The following is a 21,522-nucleotide window of genomic DNA, read 5'->3' as shown; positions in this document are numbered from 1 at the left end:
CGTGTTACCATCTTGTCCATAACCAGGACCTTGATTTTTTTTTTTTTCAAACTTAATAGTTTTTGAGATTCATTCATAGTGATACATGTAGCTCTTGCAGTTCATTCGTTTTCATTGCTATGTAAAATTTCATTGAAAGATAATGCTGCATATTATGTATCCCGTTGCCTGTGGATGGACATTTAAGTTGTTTTCAGTCATTCACTATTTCGGTTACTGCTGCAGTTTTCTTGTACCTTTCCGTTTGTATGTATGTGCAAGAATTTCTCGAGGGCAGTGCTTTCCAATCTTTTTCGCCTTATTGCACCCATAGACAATGAGGATATTTGTCAAGCACATTTAGGTAAATAGACAAGTTGCTTTTGGCTGAAAGTAAACTGCCTGCTTGCACAAGAGACTTTGGGGTTCAATTTCTTGACCCACCTATAAACCATCTGTGGCAAGAATTTTGGGAAGCCATGTTCAAGGGTAGTGGTCTTTGTATTTTCCTAAAAGGATTCTTAAAAACTGTGTACTTCCTTGTGCATTTTCAGCCTGATAGCTAAAACTTTTCAAAGTTAAGTTTAAATGGATGCAAAGCATATAATTTCCAGTGTATTACAAATATTGACATTTAAAAATAAAAGTTATATCACTTCCTAAATTTCCAGTAGAATCTAAATACCATTACTGATTTGATACTTAATCATTTTTCTTTCAAAAATATGTGAACAAGCATTTTAAATGATGTGAACAAATTCTTCTTTAACAATTTGAATTACATCCTTTCTTTTTGAACTCATATTTCTATTTTCTTCTTGACTAAGTTTTATCTTAATGTAATAGTTTTTTCATCTTTTTGGCTTTCACTGACAGTATTTTAAAATTAGTTTACTGAGGCATAATTTACGTATCGAGAATTCTCGGTTAATAGGTATACAGCCATATGAATTTTAGTTATACAGTGTGTAACTAGCACCACAAGCAACATATAAAATATTTCTATCCCTTTCAATTCCCTCTCTCTAATCCCAGGATCTTGCACCACTGATCTTATTTCCTCCCTTATATTGTTGCCTTTTCCAGAGTGTCATGTAAATGGAATCATGCAGTTTGTAATCTTTGATATTGGGTTTCTTTCACTTCGCATTATGCATTTGAAATTCATCCATGTTGTTGCATGTCTCAGTGGTTATTTCCTTCTAACTGCTGAGTTGTATTCTCTCATGTGGATGTACCATAGTTTATCTATTCACCAGCTGATGGACATTTGGGTTGTTTCTAGTTTGGGGCAATTGTGAATAATGCTGCTATAATCACTTGTGTTCGGGTTTTTGTTTGGATAGTTGTCTTCATTTCTTTGGGGATAATAAGTGTGATTTCTGGGTCACATGGTAAATGTATGTTTTAATTTTATAAGAAACTGGCAAACATTTTTTCTGAAGTGCCTGTACCATTTTGCATTCTCATTAGCAAAATATGAGACTGCCAGATGCTGCCCATTGTTGCTGGCACTTGGGGTATTGTTAATTTTTTTTGTTTTGTTTTTAGCCATTTCTAATAGGTGTATAATAAGCGGTATCTCACTGTGCTTTTAATTTGTACTTCCCTAATGACTGACTTAAATAATTGTCTCTTGTCCTTATTAGCCATCCATATCTCTTGTAATGAAGTATATGTTCAAATCTTTTGCCTGTATTTTTATTTTTTTTTTTTTTAAGTACTGAGTTGTAAGAGAGTTTTACACATTCCAGATACATATTCCAGGTTCCAGTCTGTGACTTTTACTTTCATTTTGTTTATACTTTCTTTTAGAGACAGAGTTTTTTATTTTGACAAAGTCCAATTTATCAGTTTTTTTATGATTCATGCTTTTTTAGTCTTAGAAATCTTTGCCTAATGCAAGTGTGGTGGTTAATTTTATGTGTGAACTTGGTTAGGTCACGGTACCCAGTTTTTTATCAAACACCAGTCTAGATATTGTTGTGAAGATATTTTTAAGGTGTGGTTGACATTTAAGTCAGGAGACTTTGAGTAAAGCAGAGGACCCTCCGTAATGTGGGTGGGCTTTGTCTGATTAGTTAAATGCCATAAGAAAGAAGAGTGAGGTCCCCTGAGGAGGAAGGAATTCTGCCACTAGACTGCCTTTCGACTTGAGAGACTGTAACACCAGCTCTTCCCTGGATTCTCTGGTACTTTGCATTAGTCCATTTGTCTACCCTGGGCCAATACCACACTCTCTTAATTATAGGACTTTATAATAAGTCTTGATATCTAGTAGTGTAAGTTCTAGAGCTTTATAATTTCTTCAGAATTTTCTTGACTGTTCTTAACTCATTGCATTTCCTTATAAATTTTTGAGTTTCGCATTTTTAACCACTATATTCTACTGCCCTATAAGTACTACTACTTTTCATTTTAGTGAAATAGCCAAGATTACCAAGCCAGCTAACTCAAAAGCCTGTACTCTTATCTACCTGCCTTGCAAAAACCATAGAGTTTATAGACAGACATACCTGGCACATTTTTATCATTTATTTTAAGTCATTAACATTTATTTTTTTCCATTTTATTATTTAGTTTCCATTCTCATTTTTTAACTTATTGTAAACCACCTTCAAAAGAGAAGAAAATGGGAATAAATTCTCAGTTTAGGATCAATTTGGAATATGGTAAGAACCTTTGAGTATGAGGTCAGTTAACATGAGTCCTTCATCTGGTTATGCAGTTCAGTGTTCAAGAGAAAGAAGTCACACAATAAATATTAAGAAAGCTATATTTGCGAAACCTAGAAGAAGTGGAAACTGAAAAATTATTAATAGACCAGATGTGAAAAGAGGGTATAGGAATACCAATGTGCATCCATACACGTCTGACTTTTCTGATAGAATAGCTGTGTTCCAGGGAGTTTACACATAATGAATCTTGGTGAAAATCCATCCTCCTAAAACTCTGTAACATCCCTGTGTTATAATAGGGGAAGAATCATCACGTTTCTCTTGTAATTAGAAAAAGCAAGACCGTGTAAGGTTATGGCCAGAGTGAGCAAGCTGAATATGAGGTAATCCTGACGCATAAACCCATCCGCATTCTATCTAGAAATCATTATCTCCAAGAACAGTGAGAGGAACAAGAGCCCATATGATCCCTGCAGTAGGCAAGTTAGCATACAAAGCAGATTTGGTGAAGGTACAGTGTGTTCTGTGTGTGCTTCAAAAATATTTATTCAGACACATAAATAAAATATGATTATGGTATATGTTTGTAAGTAATTGAGGTATTTGTTTTTTGGTTTTGACGCTTGGTTTTTTTGCTGGGACTTTTTTTGGGCAGCTTACCATAACTCAATACATGCATTGTAGCTCATTGAAAAATTGAACAAATTTCCTTTGAGTAAGTAATGTGGTTTTATAGGGTTATACCATAGTTAATATTATAGTCACTAAAGTAAATAAGTGAGATGAGGACGAGAGCAGTAACAGGTGTTGTGGTACTGAAAGAAGCCAACATCCAGAACAACAAAAGCGATAAAAGGAAAATAATAAGAAGTGACCTGAATTTCATAAAAGATGAGGTGTCTTTTGAATGCATTTAAATACAAATGAAAGAAGTAAGATAAGGAAAGTAGACTAAAAATAAAAATAGTCATATGATATGAGTCTGTCCACCAGAGCTTAACAGAAACAATGGAGAATAGAAAAAAATAAGGCTAAATATTGAATACAATAGCTATTAAATAACGATCAAAGGATAGGAAAATGGGGGAATGTGTTTTGGCAAAAGGAACAGTCAAAAAGAAAGCAGAAAATACAGTTTAGGTCAATTCAAATGAGGTGAAGGAATCGAGGAAGATAAAACCACGCAGACAACGTTCAAAGGTAATAATGTGTACCTAATGTTATGCACACTGCTTAGCAACAAGCAACTTTGTTTTAAAAAGGGATGAAAACGGAAGTACAAAAACCAATTACAGGAAGAGACACAGGTCTTGTAAAGTAGTTGAATACAAGGTGAAAATGAGAAAAGCCATGATGAAAAGTGAATTTAGACCTCAAAGAAGGTTAAGATAAATATTCACATTTGTTAATTGTCTCTTAGATCAATTTAAAAAAACAACACTTAGACACTGAGTTGTTAATAGTCATTATAATAACTGCCCAAAGTAGATATATTGATTGCTATCAAAAATGTACTTCATAGTCTGTATAAAGCTTTGAAAATGGATCTAGATATTCATGTTTTAATATTTTAAGAAAACATTTTAATTCAGTATGATAAAAACAAAGCTGTGAAAATAATTATTTTTAAAATATGATTTAGGAAGGCATTTGGCAATGATTTCCATCTTTCATTTTCTTATTTTGGATATAGATTGTTGCTTTGTACATATCTAACACTTTATTTAAAATGTTTGGACAGCAGGTAACATCCAACATGTTTGTAAAGTTCAAAAGTACTTTTATGTAAATAATAGCTTCTAAAGGCCAGTAGACACATTTAAAAATAAGCAAATAAATCGATTCATCCCATATTCAGGAGTGAAAATAGAACACATTTGCAATATATGAATTTAGATTTGACCTTGTAAACACTTGAAAATGTTGAAACCTTGAAAGCAATACAAACACCAAATACCACAGTTACCACAGGATTCATCTGGTAAAAGATTGCTGTCTCAAAATATTCTTTGGAACCATCTTTTATTGGAACCAAATTCTATTGCAAGCTAGAATTTTCCTTCTGTCTTGTGACATAGTAAAGTCCCCAAGTCTGTTTCCCCCACCCATGTAGTAAGGGATCAGTATTCCACAGTGTTTGAATGAAAGCACAAACTTAATTACAAGCATAGAAACAATTGAACCAAAAATGACAATCAGGCTCTTTTTATTACTGAGTTTTGGGGCCTGCATTACTCATGGTACAGAATAACAGTGCTTTCTGCCAATTAGAGCTCTTACTGGTCATTGTTTTGAGAGTGGTAAATTGGCTCTCAGAATAGTTACTCAGTGTCTTACTGTATGAAGGGGTACCTTTTGAGAGACTCTGTTTTTAAGATAGTATAATACTTAGAATTTGTTTGTGTTACGTGCCGTTGAGTCGGCTCTGAGTCCAGGCAAACCTATGAATGAGTGATGTGCACAATACCCCCTCCTCCGTGGCCCTAGAATTTACCCCCTGCCAAAGCTGGGTACTAGTCATTAAAGCAGCAGATCAAAACAAGTGCCACACCCTTTTCTAGATTAAAATACTATATCGTTAAGTCTGAGACACCATTGATTCCAGGGTACCATCATATTATGTGTCACCAATGAAAGAAAAAACTCTGCCCGTTAAACTATGACACGATGCTAAGACAGCAATGACTGTAAGATGCAGCAGAGATTTTAAATTGTGGGTAAGGCGTCCTGAGAATCAATGAAATAAGGTAACGTGCACCTTAAGCCCAAACAAACATTTCATAGCCACCTAGTTCTGAATTGTTTTCAGACTTCATATGTTAAATACTATCCTCACCCAGTTTGCTTTAGTTTGCCTTTTAAAACCCTTCTCACTGCATTTCCCTGGGTGTAATGACATTGCTCAAAAATGGCGTTGCTCATCTACCCAGCGAGTTGGTCTCTGGCCGTCTCAGTTGCACATCCCTCCCTGACCTGTCCCAGTCTCATGAGAGGGTGTGGACATCAGGCGTGGATACTCGCTGGGCTCGTTCTCGCCTTGTAAGCAGGACCTGGGCAGCAGGGCATCAAGACCTGGCTCTAGGGCATGATCTCGGCACAGCCATGGGAGGGCTTTCTTTCAGGACTGGCTGAGCTCCTAGGTGCCTGGCATGGTGTGGGTGCTCTAGGTTACAGTACTGATGTATTACTGCAGGCAGGACGCTTGCAGTCTGGTAGGAGAGTAAATGTGTAGAAAGGGACTAGAATTCACCTAACTTGAGCCATGGCAGACAGCTCTGTCGGGATAAAGTTCCTTTCCACTTCCGTCTTGATTCGCTGTTCCCCCCTTTTCCTGACCCTACTTACCCCTTAATGATATCAAATGAATATAATCGACCTCACGCTGCATAGAAGCCTATGAGGAGCTACCCAGTGAGCGTACTTTGAACAGGAATTTGCTGTACTCCAAAATCAGGCACTTGCAGATGGGGGTAAGAACAACTCCTTGTAAAGGATGATGTTTGATTTCGTCTTAGAGAGAGAACATACCAGAGAGGCCCAGCCCCCTCTGACCTTAGGAGATGACCGCTGCAGCCCCATCTGTCTCCCCCTCCTTCCTCCACCACCACCAGTAGCACCACTGCTACTGATAATAACAGAACCCAGAACCCACTCTGGACCCTGCAGCACCTCCAACTCCAGTTCAGCCAAGCTTCTTGCAAGAGTAATCTTGCTATTTTCATTTACCCCCAATCTCTTCACTTCTCAACTCAGCATGGCTTTCACCTCTGACAGCGCTGCTGAATGATTTTGCTGAGTTCACCAACAATCTCTAATTGTCAAATTCAGTGGACGAGCTTCAGTCTCCAACCTCTTTTCAACATTCGACCCTGACGACCACTCCTTCCTGAAACACCCTTTTCCGCCGGTGTCTGTGACAGTACTCGTTCCGGGGTCTGGTCCTACCCATGACAGCCATTTCTTTCCATCTCCTTCAGTGGACAGCCCTCTGCCTGCGTGCCCGTTCCAACATTCTCTTCCCCAATATGCTTTCTCTGGGAGATTTCACTCACAGCAACTCCCAGTTCCGTGCCTTATCCCAGTCCTGTTTTCTGAATTTCACACCCAGGCCTTCATCTCCTACGTACCATCTCTGCGTGTCTCCGGTAACCCCTCAACCTCCACCTGTAGGAAATACTTGATATTATCTTTTACCTCTGAGCTGCTGCTATTTCTCTGTTTTCTTGGGTTACTTCTCTTGGTTCACGATATCTCCATCGACCAAGTCACCCCTACCACAATCCTCTAAGGCAACTTCTTTGCTGGACCACTTACGACCAACGGGTCGCCCAATGTTGTCTGCTCTGCCACCCAGGTCTGTCTCAGGTTTCCCTCCTCGCCACCCTTGATCCATGCTGTATGAGTTTGCCATAACTCGTAACAGACTGGGTGGCTTGAATGACAGAAATGTATTTTCTTAGAATTCTGGATGCAAGAAGTCTGAGAGCGAGGTGTCGGCGGGGCTGGCTTTTTCTGAGGCTTCTGTCCTTGGCTTGCAGAGGGCCCTGTGTCTTCTGGTCTTCTCTCTGTGTGTTTGTTCTAATTTTCTTATAAGGATACCAGTCATATTGGATTAGGGCCCACCCTAATGACCTCACTTCAACTTAGTTAACTCTTTAGAGACCTTGTCTCCAGATAAATTCACGTTCTGCAGTGCTAGGGGTTAGTACTTGAGCACATAAATTTTAAGGGGACACAATTCAGCCCACAACCTGCGCTTTCATCACCTCCTTACTAGCTAATCGTGTGTTCTCCTAATTTGTTTTCCTACTTTTAGTACAATCTCCATCCTACCGTACCCTCCATGCCACCGTCTGAAAGATTATTCTGATTTCAAAGATGAGCACACTCCTCTCCTGCTTAAAACTCTTTGATGGCTCCCAGTGACATTGCGTATAACATCCAGATTCCTTCAGATGGCACTTTTGTGATCTGCGTCAGCACCCGACTCTGCTCCAACCCTTCCGAAATATTTTAAGTTCCCTAAAGGTTTTAGACCTGCACCTCTGTGCCTTCCACACGCAGCATTTTGTGTCTGGAATTTTCTTAACACTACCTTCTTTTGTCTCATCAACCCTACGTCATGACTCAATGGAGGTAGCACATTCTGCGGGAAATCTCACCTCAGAATAGCCAGGAGGATATATGGCCAATCACAGGTAGTACACACTGAGGGAAATTGTCAACATGAAAAAGCGTCTCTTTCATATGGATGCAATAAAAGAGAATATGATAAAATGTAAATTACCTTACTTGTTAGACATTTCTCATTCTGTGGAGCCCCTGAAGCTTTCTTAAAGGACACATTAGAAAATTGCTATCTTCCTTTCGTCACTTCCTTAGCCATCAGCTCAGGGCGCAGCTCATCATATCTAATTGCGTCCTAACCCCTTCCTAAATTGGGAGCCCGTCCAAAGGCCTGAAGTCCCAAGCACTCACTCAGCAGTCTCTGTTCTCTAGCCCTGGACACACAGTAACAATTCAGCTTTCCCCCAGCTTTTCTGGAAAAAAAAAAAAAATGAGTGCAAATTGCAAAAAATGCAGCCCAAATTGTGAGCCGTCAGTACATTAGTAGCCACATGGGAAATCTGATGGAGTCAAGGAGAAAAGGTGTAAATTACAGGATGACAGAAAGGGGATGTCAGCCTGTTAGTACTGCAAGGAATGTGATGGATTTAAAGAAAAGGTACAAATGACGGGGTAATGTACAGAAGAGGTCAGTACATTAGGAACGTGGGAAAACTGACAATTTGAGAGCAAAAGGTGCAAATTGTAGGATAAAAGGAGGGGCTTAACTGTAAAGATGAGCTTCCATGAGACCGAGGAGGCTTGCCGGCCGGACAGACACTGGCTAGAACTTTCTGCATTTTTCTGGTTCTATCTCACAGCAGATCTTTATGTCTCTTAGAATTACTAAATCTCAAGCTCATATTACAGAGCAAAATGACTGTTCTCGTCTAACAGAGGAAAAACCTGAGTCAGAAAGATTCGCTTAAAACTTCTGAATGCCTGAACCTAGAAATCTCGTATTTGTCAACCCTGATAAATAAACACACACCTTTTGGGGAACCCTTTGCTGCACACACACACACATTCCCTCTAAGAGGCTCTGTAAATAGGACTGTTATGTCTGGACTCCAGATAGAATTTAAAACAATTATACAATAAAAAATGTTTTTAATAAAAATTTTGAAGGCTAACAGAAGATGGGAGACTCGGGGGACTCAATGGACCCCTTTTGTTTCTGTATGCATTGTGAGTGAGGCACTGACCGCCCTTTGTTCCAGAATGTCTTTTCAAGGATATTTGTATAGTGAGCAGCCTTAGGAGACCATTAGTGTCTCCCTCTACAACAAAAGACAGGCACGCTTACCAACCATTTTAAAAGATCTGGGCTCCCTAAACTCAAGATTCCAGTGCTGTAATGCAACCCTTGTATGTGCAGGCATCTGTCTGAGCCCCTAGGGTAGGGGAAGTGGAGCTGATCCAAGGGTGCCGACCCTCATGTTACTTGCTGTGCCACCAGTAACGAAGTGCTTTGTCTGTGACCCAGTGGTCCTGGGTCTTCTGCCAGCATCCGTGAGGCTGTGTGGCATGCCACCTTGGTAACGTGCAAGGAGGCTGAATTCTCAGATTCTTCACAGTTTTACCAATGAGGATGGGTTGCTGACAGTGACGTGGCTTTCTGGAAGAAGGATAAGGAAATCATGGTCCCTAACAGGATTTGAAGGAAGTCAATGGGAATTAGTAACGAATACGTTGACTAAATTATGTGGTCAACCAGGCCATCGTAGTCCTCTGCTTTGTCACTTGTTAATGACGAAGAATTAGGGATGTAGTGGCCGTCGATGCCACACAGCATCGGGGGCATTGCACCTTTCCTCCTCACCTATGTGGCGGTCAGCCTCGAGTCCACTCTGTGGTGACGACCAGTGCAAAGGTTCTTATTGGGTGGGCAGAAAGTTCTCGCTCCATTTCAGACAACAGCTATACAGACAGACACCCATCCTGAGTGAGAATGAAGGGAAATGTGTGACCGCTGTGGGTGCAAACCAGGAGAGTCCTTAGGACTTTGGCTGGTTCTCTTGGGAGAAGAGGAGCAGGGCAGGCACAGAATGTGTGTGAAGGAAGAATGGCAACAGCTGAGCCATCTTATGGCCCAGCCCCTCCTTCCCAAACTTCAGATCCATTTGGAGATAAAGTCTCAAAGTTTTTAGTGTTTAGCCAAACTAAACAATATACATTTAAAGGTTCATGTTTTGAAAATAATTATTTTGAAAAGGAAAGGAGTGATAAATTCAAAATTCACGAGTGATTTTGAGAGTGATTCCTTCTGAAGACGAGGCCCAGGGCGCAGCTCTGGAAGGAACACACAAGGAGGTGAAGTCATGTTGGTCACTTTCTAGTTCTTAAGCGGAGGGTGGGTTCACTAGTTCTGGTTTTACTATCGTGCTTCCTACTGTAGCCACTTGTTACATATAGTCTTTCTTTTGCATGTATCAACTATTACATAATAAATTTTTATGACCAGCTTTGGAAAATTTAGTTTAGAATTCCTGGAATTGCTATGAATTGTATAACATCTGTGTGATTCCTATGTGGATTTCAGTGGAGTAGAGGATAATGTTTTGTCTTAACCCTCCAGTATCCAACAGGAAAATGGTATACCTGCATACCTTCATGCAAGAAACCCTGGAGAGGTTCAGTGTTTGACCTTAGATAGTAGATATGTCATGAAATTATTGCAATTTAAGTGCTCTTGCATTTGCCTAAGCTAAGATTAATTAAAAATTATTTTAGCGTGACATCTTATTCTAGATAGTTCATTTTCTTCATTCCTAAAAACAGACTGTGAACACTTTCTATATTTATAATGCTGAGGGGACATTGCCCAGGTATTTGAGAAATTTGGGGAAATATTATATGTATTCTACCAACTTCACTGTCCGTGGGGTGGGGAAGCCCATTTTATTTCCCTTCCTAATTCCACCTTCTGTCGAGGGGGCGGGGGTAGAGGGAGAGAGAGAGAGACAGAGACAGAGACGGAGACAGAGGGAGAGAGAAGGATTCTTCAAACCTTTCTCAGGTAGCAAAACTCTAAGGAGAATTTTATGCTTTTCGTGTCCCCCAAGAATGACTGCTTGGCCCAAAACAATGCCCCTAGGAGGTCTCCAGCCCTTATCCCGGGTGGGAGGATAGCACACACCTTGGTCCGGCTGACCTTGAGAGTTCAGACACTAGATTCTTTGTCAAGTCGCCCTTAGGTTGTTTCATCCTGCTATCAGCTAAATTTGTTTTATCACCTACTGGAGACCAAACGTTTTCCATGCTTTGTTTCATTTACTCTTTACACCACCCCCAAGCTGGTTATCATCATCACCCCCATTTTGCATTGAAGCAGGGCGTAGAGAGAGGGGAATTAACTTTGCATGTTTTCCTCGTCAGAATTCAAACTTGTTTCTACAGATCCTAAAACTTGTGCTTTTAGCAATGCCGGGGCCTTGCCATTTCTACCCATTTGTTCTAACAAGACCATGTGAACGTATAGATTTTTCTTTAACTACTGGAAGTCAGAATGCTACAAGGTTGCAGCCATCAGAAGTCATGTCGTAAGGACAAGGGGACCAAGCTCTGTGGCCTCCTGGAGGGAGACTACATTGGCCGTTTTTGAGATCCTGTTACCCCCTAATGAATTGCATACTTTTCCTTCTCACCGAAACTGTAATTGTCAGTATCTGGGTGGTTAATGTTTTTGGATAAGCTGGATTTAAGATTTCTGAAGGGTGACGAGGAGGGAAGAAGCACATGAGAGATATTTTTGTTTTGCTGAATGTGGTTATAGTTCTTTACCATGCTGGAATGAGACCGAGTGCACATACATTTGTTTCTAAAAGACGGCAGGCAGGGTTTGAATCACGTTTTTGGTCTCTGGTATTCTTGTGAATGGTATGAATGTCATTTTTCTTCTGATTCATAATTGGTCTCTATGAGGGAAGTCAATGACTTAATGTGAAACAGGCTTCAGAGGAAGAGTTTGAAGTGTCTTTATCCTTAGCTTGCAAATATATCTTTATTCGGCTACAGAAAAAAAAAAAAACAAATACATACTTGAATCTGACTTACAGAGCACTTAAAACAAGGAACTGCAGTATAAAGAGAGTAGGAGGGAGTCTCCCTCCGAGGTACCTCAGACATCATTGAAAGTAAGTGCTCAGTGCTCGAGAACCCAGGAAGAGAACCCCCCAGGCGCAGTGTCTCCAGAAGAGCATTTTACAGAAGACAGTTCACTGCTCAACTCTGTGGAGTACTTTTATCTTGATGAATACTTATGCAGGCCTTATTTTGGTGGGGCTTGATGCGAAATCAAAGTATCTTTCCTTGTGAGGACCACACCATCTCCTGGCTGTCATGGCTGAATGCATCATTTGAAATGTAGGCCACTCCAAATGACAAACTACATGAAGGTCTTAGAAGAGAATCAAAAAGAAACCTTTGTTTTCATTTAGTCCTTCTGGGTTTCTTCTCAGGGGCCAGGTTCTCTGATTCCGTGATCCGATTGCGCACTGTGGGTCCGTCACTCTAACAGGTATTTATTGCTCAGTTGTTATGGGCTTAGTTCAGCGTTTTCCCCTTTGGAAAAAACAGAGAAAGTATAGTCCCCAGCTAAGAGTAGATTGGTTTCCAGTGATTGGGAAAGTTGCATCTGGAACCTGGAATGCAATGCCCCGACAAGGTAGTAAAACAGTGCTTACTCTCCCAAAGCTAGCGCATCAGGCATTTTTAATCCTTAATGTGGTTGACTCACACCCTCATGCTTGTGGGTCCTGTTAGAGTTCAAATACAGCAAGAAAAGGAGGGGCAGGGAGACTTTGCCTAAAGACTCACCCTTTCTTCAGTGCGCTCCTGTCTCTTAGTTTCCCATGTCCATGTGTCTCACCAGCCGCTTCTTCCCCCTCTCGCCACTCCATCCAAACTCTCATTTCCTCAGTGTAGTTGACCTCAGGTAGGGGTCAGTGGGGAAGCATTTTGATTTAACTAATTCATAATACAGTGTACATAACTGGCATTTGTATGAAAAGAAAATGCTTATTGAATGCTTATTAAATCAAACAAGTATAGATTATTCAGGGCAGAGAATACAGTGAAATAAGAGAAGTTATGCTGAGGGGGCAGGACGGTCACCATGGAGACAGGATAGCCCCATGTGGAGTTTGTTGCCTCGGGAGAGCTCTCCCGAAGCCAGTTCTGCTTTTCATCACTTTTTTCCTTTTGTGGCTTCTGAACTCGTTAGTTCTAGAAAAGTCCAAATGTGGACGTGGCGAGACAACTCCATTAATGGAGGTGAGGTTTGGGGACCCAGGGTTGGCTGAGGACATCAATGACCAGTTGTAGGTGTGAGTTATGCAAAAGCCAACTAGTAAATGGCATGGACACTGGCTAAGGAAGGAGATCGAGGAATCTCATGAAATAGAGAGCGGAAATCATGACATCATTAAGCAAATTCAGACCTTGTAAACTCCTGCCTTCATGCTTAGGTTCAGTCGAGTCAGGAAAGATTTAAGTAAACAATTACACTAAAACTAGATCATCACAAATCTCTCTATCTGCTTGTTAGAAACAAAGAATATCATGATTGATAACCAGAGCCCTGAGTGAGATGGGGGTCAGCTGACTTCTCTGAGGGAAAGACATTTTAGCGAAACCTGGAGATCAGGTCAGGTCAGCCAAATGAAGAGGGTGGGGAAGGCCAGGCCACGTGGAGAGTATTTGAGGCAGAATGCAGTGTGTGCAAAACCCAGGGAGCAAAGATTCTTGGTGCGTCTGAGGAGTTGCCAGTGAGGCTTGAAGAGGGAAAACCTGTGGGCCAGAGAAAGACACCACTCTGTCCCCCAGGTGTTGTAGGCCAGGTCAGGGGCTTGGAACCTTAAAGACTTGGGGCCTGACTTTAAGAATTTAAAGCAAAAGAGTGACAGGTTATACTGTGTAGCCCTGACTATATGCATAATTGGGGTTTAGAGGAGGGAAATCTATTAGTGAGGGCCCCTCAGATCTGAAGGTGGCATACAGGGGGCTGTTGTTGCTTCCTACGTGTAATTTGAAGGGTGCCCAGCAAGGCCCCTGCTCAAAAATATCTTTTCAGTCACCACTGAACCAGTGTCTAAAATCCTGTAATTGAAGAATTCATCTCTTCTAAAACTCAGATTCCCTCGCAACCAAGGCTTAGGCAAAATTATGCATACGAGGCCTGAGAATTAAGTTGGCGAACTTGTTGCAGTGATGTAGCTAACCATTTCTTGATATCAGAGGGATTATTCATTATGAATTTGTACCAACTGGACAAACAATTAACCAGGTTTACTATTTGGAAGTTCTGAAAAGGCTGCATGAAAAAGTTAGATGACCTGAACTTTTATCCAACAATTCATGGCTCTTGCATCACAAAATTGCACCAGCTCACACGGCACTGTCTGTGAGGGAGTTTTTAGCCAGGAAACAAATAACTATTGGAACACCCTCCCTACTCACCTGATCTGGCCCCCAATGACTTCTTTCTTTACCTGAAGATAAAGGAAATATTGAAAGCAACACATTTTGATGACATTCAGGGCAGAGAATACAGTAATACGACGGCAGCTCTGATGGCCATTCCAGAAAAAGAGTTCCAGAATTGCCTTTAAGGGTGGACTAGGTGCTGGCCTCAGTGCATAGCTTCCCAAGGGGATTACCTCAAAGGTGACCACGGTGATATTCAGCAATGAGGTATGTACTTTTTCTAGGATGAGTTCGCAAACTTAATTGACCTCATAAGTAACATTTAAAATATTTTCCAGACCTTCTTCCTCCATGCCTTTCTAAATTGCCTTTTCCCTTTCTACATGGTGTCTTTTCTCCCTTCAGATGCTCTAGCCTCAGTCTCTAAATCAACACCTGATTTCAAGAAAGACTCTGTCTGATATGTCTTATATGAACTTTATGATGTAATTTTGAATCGGTCTGTGAGATGTAACCATGATTGTAGCTCAGGTGCCTTACGTGATAAAGATTTGTTGCTGTCACAGTTGAGTGCTGGAGAGGTGGGGTCACGTTAGGTGTTACTCCTCAGCTCCGCATCTCTGGTAGGTTCTCTCCGCCTTACCCTCGCCCAGTGTCGCCTGTGATCTTGGCCGATGCCCATTATGGCTGCGACACTAACTGCAGCAGTTCTAGGCCTCATACCCACAAGGTCTAGGAGAGTTAGAGGTCTTGAGCTTCTCTCTGAGGTCGTGGGACACCCTTGAACCAATGACGAGGGCCAGGAATGTCTGCTAATCCAAGAACCAGTCACTGCGGGCAAGGGGGCGTGTCCTACTGATTGGCAGAGCACAGCCCCAGAACTGTGGGCGTGGGTGGGGTCCTTCTGTCTCAGATCAGGCGGATCCTGGATACTGGCAATGTGGGTGGGGTTGAGTGGGTTCTAGGGAAGCGCCAAACAACATAGGGGTATTTATATATTAAACCTAGGTCTACTTACAGAATGTTAAACAGATGTGGGCACCAGCAAGCAGGTAGGAAAGGAATTATTTTCAGAGTGGACAGTGGGGCCATATAAGGGTCCCTAAAACTTATGCTCCCCACACCAGCCTACCCCCCCACTCCACCCTCACACACGCACACACTCAGTCACTTATCTGTTGGTATAGCTCAGATTATCCACTGATTTTTGTCTCTGACACTCCTATGCCATAAACATTTGAACCTGGGAGTCTGTGAAATTTAAATAGGCTAAGTGTGTAGGTATGTATGGGGGGTGGAACTAAAAAAAGATATAAATGGTATTTGCGTAGGACCATTACGCATTATTTAAAAAGATTTGTTGTTTCAAAAAATTTAAACAGTGTTCCTCGTTGGATGTATTAGAATAACTTTAGAATAGGTTTGGCAGGAGAGGAAGGAGATGCAAATAGAGGTTATTGATTAATTAGAATAAATGAATCTTCATTTTTTTTAATGGGAGTTGTTTCATTTATTACATTTTTTACTTGCCTAATTAATATAAGGCTATATTGAATTCTTCAGAAAACTTGCCAAATAAAGCAAAATATATAGCATTTAAAAACTTTAACCCCAGGTCCTTTCCTTTCAACCATCTATATTTTGTTAATATTCACATAAATATTAAAATCAGAATGAGCATATGTGTCCTCATCAACAAACATTTGTCATGGGCAAGGTGCTTCCTAGTTGCTGGGGATACAGAGAAATAGAAAGCACACTTCCTGTCCTCGGGGAACAAACAGCATATGATCTATTTGGGAAGAAAGGCAAAAACATGGAAAATAAATAGCTCACTCACTGCCTAGTTCCACCAGGTGAGATGAAACAAGGAAAGGGAACAATTATTGGGGTGGGAGGTGGGGGAAGGCCTGTGGGGGATGGGAGAGGCATAGATATTGGCAAGGAAGAGGAGAGGTCCTAGGCCGCCAAGTAAGTTTGCTTTTGCGGTTGCATTTCATTCTGTTTTTCCTAGAGTCGTTATTAGAGCATTTTGTTTAATTTCAAGATTTTCTTTGTTGTCCATTTCCTGTATAATTGTTAGGATTTAGTCATATGGATCACTTCCAACCATTCGTGTATTTCCAGCATTTCTGTAATGATTCGCTATTACTATTTCAGAATTGTTTTGTGATATAATAATGGTGAAGAAAGTATTGCCAAAAGCCAACTAGAAAATAAAAGTATCAGCAGTTATATTTCTTACGAAATAAGTGTGGGGACAATTTCTTACTTGTAGTTGCTAAAAACTGTTCCATCTACGCAGTCACTATTTTGCAACATCTTAAAGTGTTGGGGGGCCTGTTACTCACTGTGGTCTTGGCCTGACACATTCAGACATGAAAATTTCAGAAAACTGAGTCTGTGATCAAGTTGGCAGAGTTTTTTACCAGCTTTGTTTAAAATTGAGTCATTGGATTATTCTTCATTTAATAAATTTAGGACTAAACCTAAAATTTTCCATTTAGTATTCTTTCATCCCTAGCAGTTATTTCCTGTCCTTTACTCTTCATTTCTTTCTAGCAAGCCTGTGAGCTCCCGTATTTGGCTGTGAATTCCTTTTGGACAGGGATCATTGAATCCTTGCAGCTTCGTACAGTGCTCCATAAATGCTTAGCGAATGAATGAGACTAATAGTCCACATGTGATTAGAAGGAAGTAATGCAGAGGAAATTAAATACAAGTACATATGTGTGGTTTTCATTTTCACACATGATTTTGAAGAATCTGTCTTATGATAGCAACTTCCTGCCAGTTTTACCCTGCCAGGAGCTAACCTTGGTATGAAGGTTGTACGATTTATAAGCCTAGCAAAGAACTCTTGAAAGTCAGTTATTTTGTAAGACAGACCTGTTACCTGTGACATATTAACACACTTGACAATGTGGATGCTCAAGTTGTAAAAGATCTTTGGCTTCCTCTTCTGCATAATTAAGTTCTTCTTAGAACAGCTTACATATTATAGATTCCACACGTGGATTTCAGACTAATCAACACAACTAAAATTTGATCGTGATTACCAGCTTTTCAAAGTCTTCCTTCATTTCCCAGCAGGCAGCTTCCTGTCAGAATTCATTTCCCATTTGGAAAATATCTCTCTGACCCACGGTTTTTTGGACACAAGTCATCATTCACATATTTGAGTCTACCCGTTGTCGTAAATCCTGAGCTCCTCTGATGCCAGAAGACCCCTCTATATTCAGAGTGATAAGATCTGTCTAAAACATCGGAGGAGAGAAAACTAAGAATATTTAAAGATTTTTGAAAACATGCTTTCCGTGTGTATCTATGTTTTTACAGTTTAAGAAATTAAAGTAATAACTGTTACAGTTGGAGCAAGATGTGCTTTCTGTTTTCCCTCAATCTTTATATAATTAAAATTAAGATTTGGCAGAGCTGTGGCATAATTAAGTTCAATTTAGCAAACATTTATGGAGACCCTTTTGTTGGGCCCTCATTACCGGGATCGCTATAAGAACTGCCCTTTGGTTGCAGACAGCGAGTGTGAGAGACCATGATCCAGATGTGACTGCGAAGGGAATTAAAATTCACTGTGGAGGGGGGTTGATTGGGAAGGCATCACGCAAGAAACAATTTCTTGTTGGATGTTGGAGAAAGTACTAGATTTGACTTGCAAAGGGGCAAGTCGTTCCAGGTCAGGGGCATAAAGATTGGATTCAGCTGGGCATGTACTGATTCTTGGCAAGGAAGGGACATCGTGACAAAGGTTCTGGCTTCAGTCTGCAGGATGTACCAGAGAATGGAGAGGCTGGTCCATAGGAAGCATTGTAACTGACTATGGCTTAATTGATGAGGTCCTATTTCAAGGACATATGACAGGAAGGTCAAATCGTATAAATGTTACACAGAAAGAACCTGATAGCCTCAAAAGCTGGTTGGATATTAGAAAGTAATGCAAAGAGAACTGTCAAGGTTAGTTCCAAGGCTGGGGAGCCTAGATGAATAGGGGAATCGCGGTGCCATGTTAGCGTAAATGGCAGATCAAAAAAGAAGTGGACCAGGCCGAGCCTTGAGACGGTACCCATGGTTAGGAGGGAAGCCAGACAAGGAGGGGTCAGAGCAGAGCCAGGTACCTATCAGTGTTTCAGACAGGTGAACAAAGACGTCAAGAAATCAGAGGTCTGAGTTTGGTTTTGGACTGACGGACAAGTGTTGACCTTCGAGAACTTCAGGAAAGTGGTGGAAGTGGATACCAGATGGTAAAGACTCTGAAAAGGGAGAAGAGTTAGTGTCATTGGTGAGACTATAATACAAGATCTTTCAGATATTTCCAGTACCAAATGCCTTTGAAGGAAACCCACTCCTTACCCGACTAGTGTTATATAACAGAATGCTAGGATATTATTAGTACCTGTAGATTTAAAATGTACCTATTTCTACATTGTAGCCCAAAAGCATTAGTTTTACAAACCATTTGGAAATAACATTTTTTATTTTCTTTGATTCTACTCTTTCAAAATTGCTCTTATCCCTCTCTGAGATTTATTTCTAGGTCATTGATTTGGATTCCAAAACTAGTGTTTTCTGTAAGCTTATTTTATGCTTACTAGAGTTTAAATTCAAACATTTTTCTGACAGTAGCAACTGACACAGCTTCAGAGACAGTTTTTACATCTACCTTGCTTTTTTTTCGTTGATTGTATCTTTCCAAAAATGCCCCAGATTGATAGGTCCTGAGATAGTATGCCTACAGTAACAACACAAAATTGTGTTGTGCTTTTTAGAATTGACAAATACACTTCGGCCTTCTTCTGCTTCTTGAACACACCCTTTACTCCTCAGAGGAGCTGATCAAGAAAAAAGGACATTAGAACCCGAGTCACGGGATCTAGTTTCTGTTCCCTTTGTTACATGACCTTGGGGAGGTCAACTCCTAGAGTTTTTCAGCTATGATGTGAGAGGATTTTTTAGAGGGTCAGTTAGGTCTCTTTCAAATAAAAAATCTCAGAACCCGTGGAAATACTCCTTTGTTCTTTAACTTTATCATCAAGTCTACCATATGGTATGATCCACATTTGAAGATGTAGTTGGGTTCCTCGAGCATGTGCCCCTCTGTGTTCCCTAAAAGTACTGCGTGCTGTGCCTGTGTTGGACCGTCCTCTCCCCCTTCGTGTGGCTGACTCTCTTATCCTTCTCACCTCCTGTTGCCGATTGTCGAGCATATGCTGGTACCTCTAGCACCCAGCTCCTGCTGTACGCATAGATGCTCAGTAAAGATTTGACGATCAAGTAAATGGGCTGCATTGTATTATTGTCCACCCTGGACATCAGAATCAATTATAAGTTAAAAACATGGCGATCTCCAGGCCCCCCCACCCCCACTACGTTTGGTATTTGCATTTCTAGAAATGGGCCTGTGCATCCATATTTTAAAATATCTCCATACGCCGTGCTCATGTGAGAAGCTCTAGTCCATCCTCTGTGAGTTCCTGGAGGTCACAGACTATAGTTTCTATCAGTTCATTCCCAAGCCCTGTGTAACTCCTGGCAGAAATTAGGTGTATAATAAATGTAAATAAGTGAATGGAAATGTTGAGATAAATATAAATGAGACTAAAATGCCTTTTCTTTTGGTTGCAGATATAAACACTTAGAAACTTTAAATACTAATTCACACTACCCATAAAAATTTTGTATTTTTAAATAAATGAAATAAATGATTTAAGTGATAAAATTAAAAGCTTGTGGCTTGTTACCTAATAATTGTGGCTAGGACTATTTTGCTTTGTTTGCCCAATTCCTATAATTTTGTGCTATTTCTGAGTAACAAATTACCCTGACACTTAAGCAGATGAAAGCGGTGAACATTTGGTACCCCACCTGTGGGTCAGGAATCTGGGCACGGCCTAGCCGATGGTTCTGGCCCATGTCCTCTCTGGAGGTTACACTCGGGACATTGGCGGGGGCTGCACTCATCTGAAGGCTTGGGTGGGGCTGGAGGACTCCCATCTGCCTTGGCTCACTCAGACGCCTGGCACGTTAGTGCCTGTTGTTTGCAGAAGGCCCCAATTTCTCGCCACATCTCACGAAGGACTTTCATCTTTGAGTTCCAGGTGCTTATCGTCAGGGCTCCTTGAGTGTCTCCTGGGTCACAAGCAAGCGAGAGGAGAGGGAGAGGGAGAGCGTGGAGGAAGCCTCAGTACCCATCCTCGCCACTCCTGAGGGAGGAACATCAAAGAATGTGTGGACATATTTTAAAACCACCACAGCCTATGACATAAAATACTGTTTGCTACCTTCGGTGCTTTGTCTAGGATCTGAAAGCATCCGTGATCCAAGTGATTTATTTCATTTCTTACCCATGAATAGAAGGTGGCTGTCAGAATTTCTGGCTTCTACTTCGTTGTTTCCAGTGGCAACTTCCTTTTTATTTCCTTGTATACGATCATGAGACGCGGTGGTAAAAATCATGAAGTGTTGGAGTCAAAAGATGTCATTTTCTCTCCGTGTTCCAGACCAAACATATTTCCTGTCTAGAATGCCAGTTCAGAGCTTACCCTCTCTGAGCCTTCTTACTGGAGGTGGGAAGGAGTTTAAGAACTCGGCTCGCCTTCCCGGTGAACCAGTGAGCTCCACTTACCTGGCACTCACGGATGATTAGAACAAGTGCCCCAAATAACAAGCCTGCACAGGAGCATCTTGCAATTAAAGGAGAGCGTCTCCAAAAATGGAACCAATGGCCATCAGGTATTCATTTGATGACTTTATATGTGAACTTTAAGGAAGACGAGATCAGTCCGCTCAGTAACAGCTGTAAGCCCAAATGGTGGGGTTTAAAAAAAAAAATCAACCGTAAAGCATTTATTAGGCGACCACCCCAGGTGTCAGGCACCGGCGTTTTTATGTAATTATCTCATTTCAAATAAGTGCTCTTTCAGTTCTTCTCCATCATCCCTAGTCAGTCCTCCTCCTTCATGTACTTTCTCACACATCTTGAGTCTGTACTTAGGAATACTGTCACATTTCCTGGTCTGTGTCTGTCTGCCCCAGTAGACTGGGAAGTGCCTAAGGGGCAGAGCTGTCACTTTCGTCTTTGAATCCCAGGGGCTCAGGGCAGTGCCTGGCTTTTAGTTGATCTTTATTGCTTGTTACTGAATTTAACCAGCCTTGTTTATAAGTAAATATCACTATCTCCTTTGTCTCTACAAGACTGTATAACTTGCCTGAAGCTGCACAGCACGAGACAGCATTTGAGATTCAGAGCGATGGCTGTATTTTGGGCTTCAGCACAGAGCTCTCAGGAAGACTCTAGGCAGCGACTGTGTTGGGAGGT

General features: G+C 41.0%; 1 protein-coding gene across 4 annotated transcripts in view; it reads left to right on the top strand.

Annotated features, from left to right (window-relative positions):
* EFCAB11 (EF-hand calcium binding domain 11) overlaps positions 1-21,522 on the top strand; it is a 123,698-nt gene that overhangs the window by 51,928 nt on the left and 50,248 nt on the right. Inside the window, exon 6 of one of the 4 annotated variants that reach the window (XM_088797450.1) lies at positions 20,303-21,052. The exons of 1 other annotated variant lie outside the window; for it this stretch is intronic. In XM_088797450.1, the coding sequence (XP_088653576.1) occupies positions 20,303-20,411 (109 nt within the window). In that variant the 3' untranslated portion in view covers positions 20,412-21,052. Of the gene's footprint in view, positions 1-17,279; positions 17,456-20,296; positions 21,053-21,522 lie in introns of those variants that run through there. 2 more of the 4 variants (XM_088797449.1, XM_019744287.3) reach the window with 2 other exon arrangements.

Source organism: Rhinolophus sinicus, chromosome 3, assembly GCF_057876585.1.
Source record: "Rhinolophus sinicus isolate RSI-liver-muscle chromosome 3, RSI-T2T, whole genome shotgun sequence".
In the NCBI taxonomy this organism is placed as follows: Eukaryota; Metazoa; Chordata; class Mammalia; order Chiroptera; family Rhinolophidae; genus Rhinolophus; species Rhinolophus sinicus.
The sequence above is the reverse complement of the archived record's forward strand: the minus strand, read 5'-3'. Positions and strand labels throughout refer to the sequence as shown.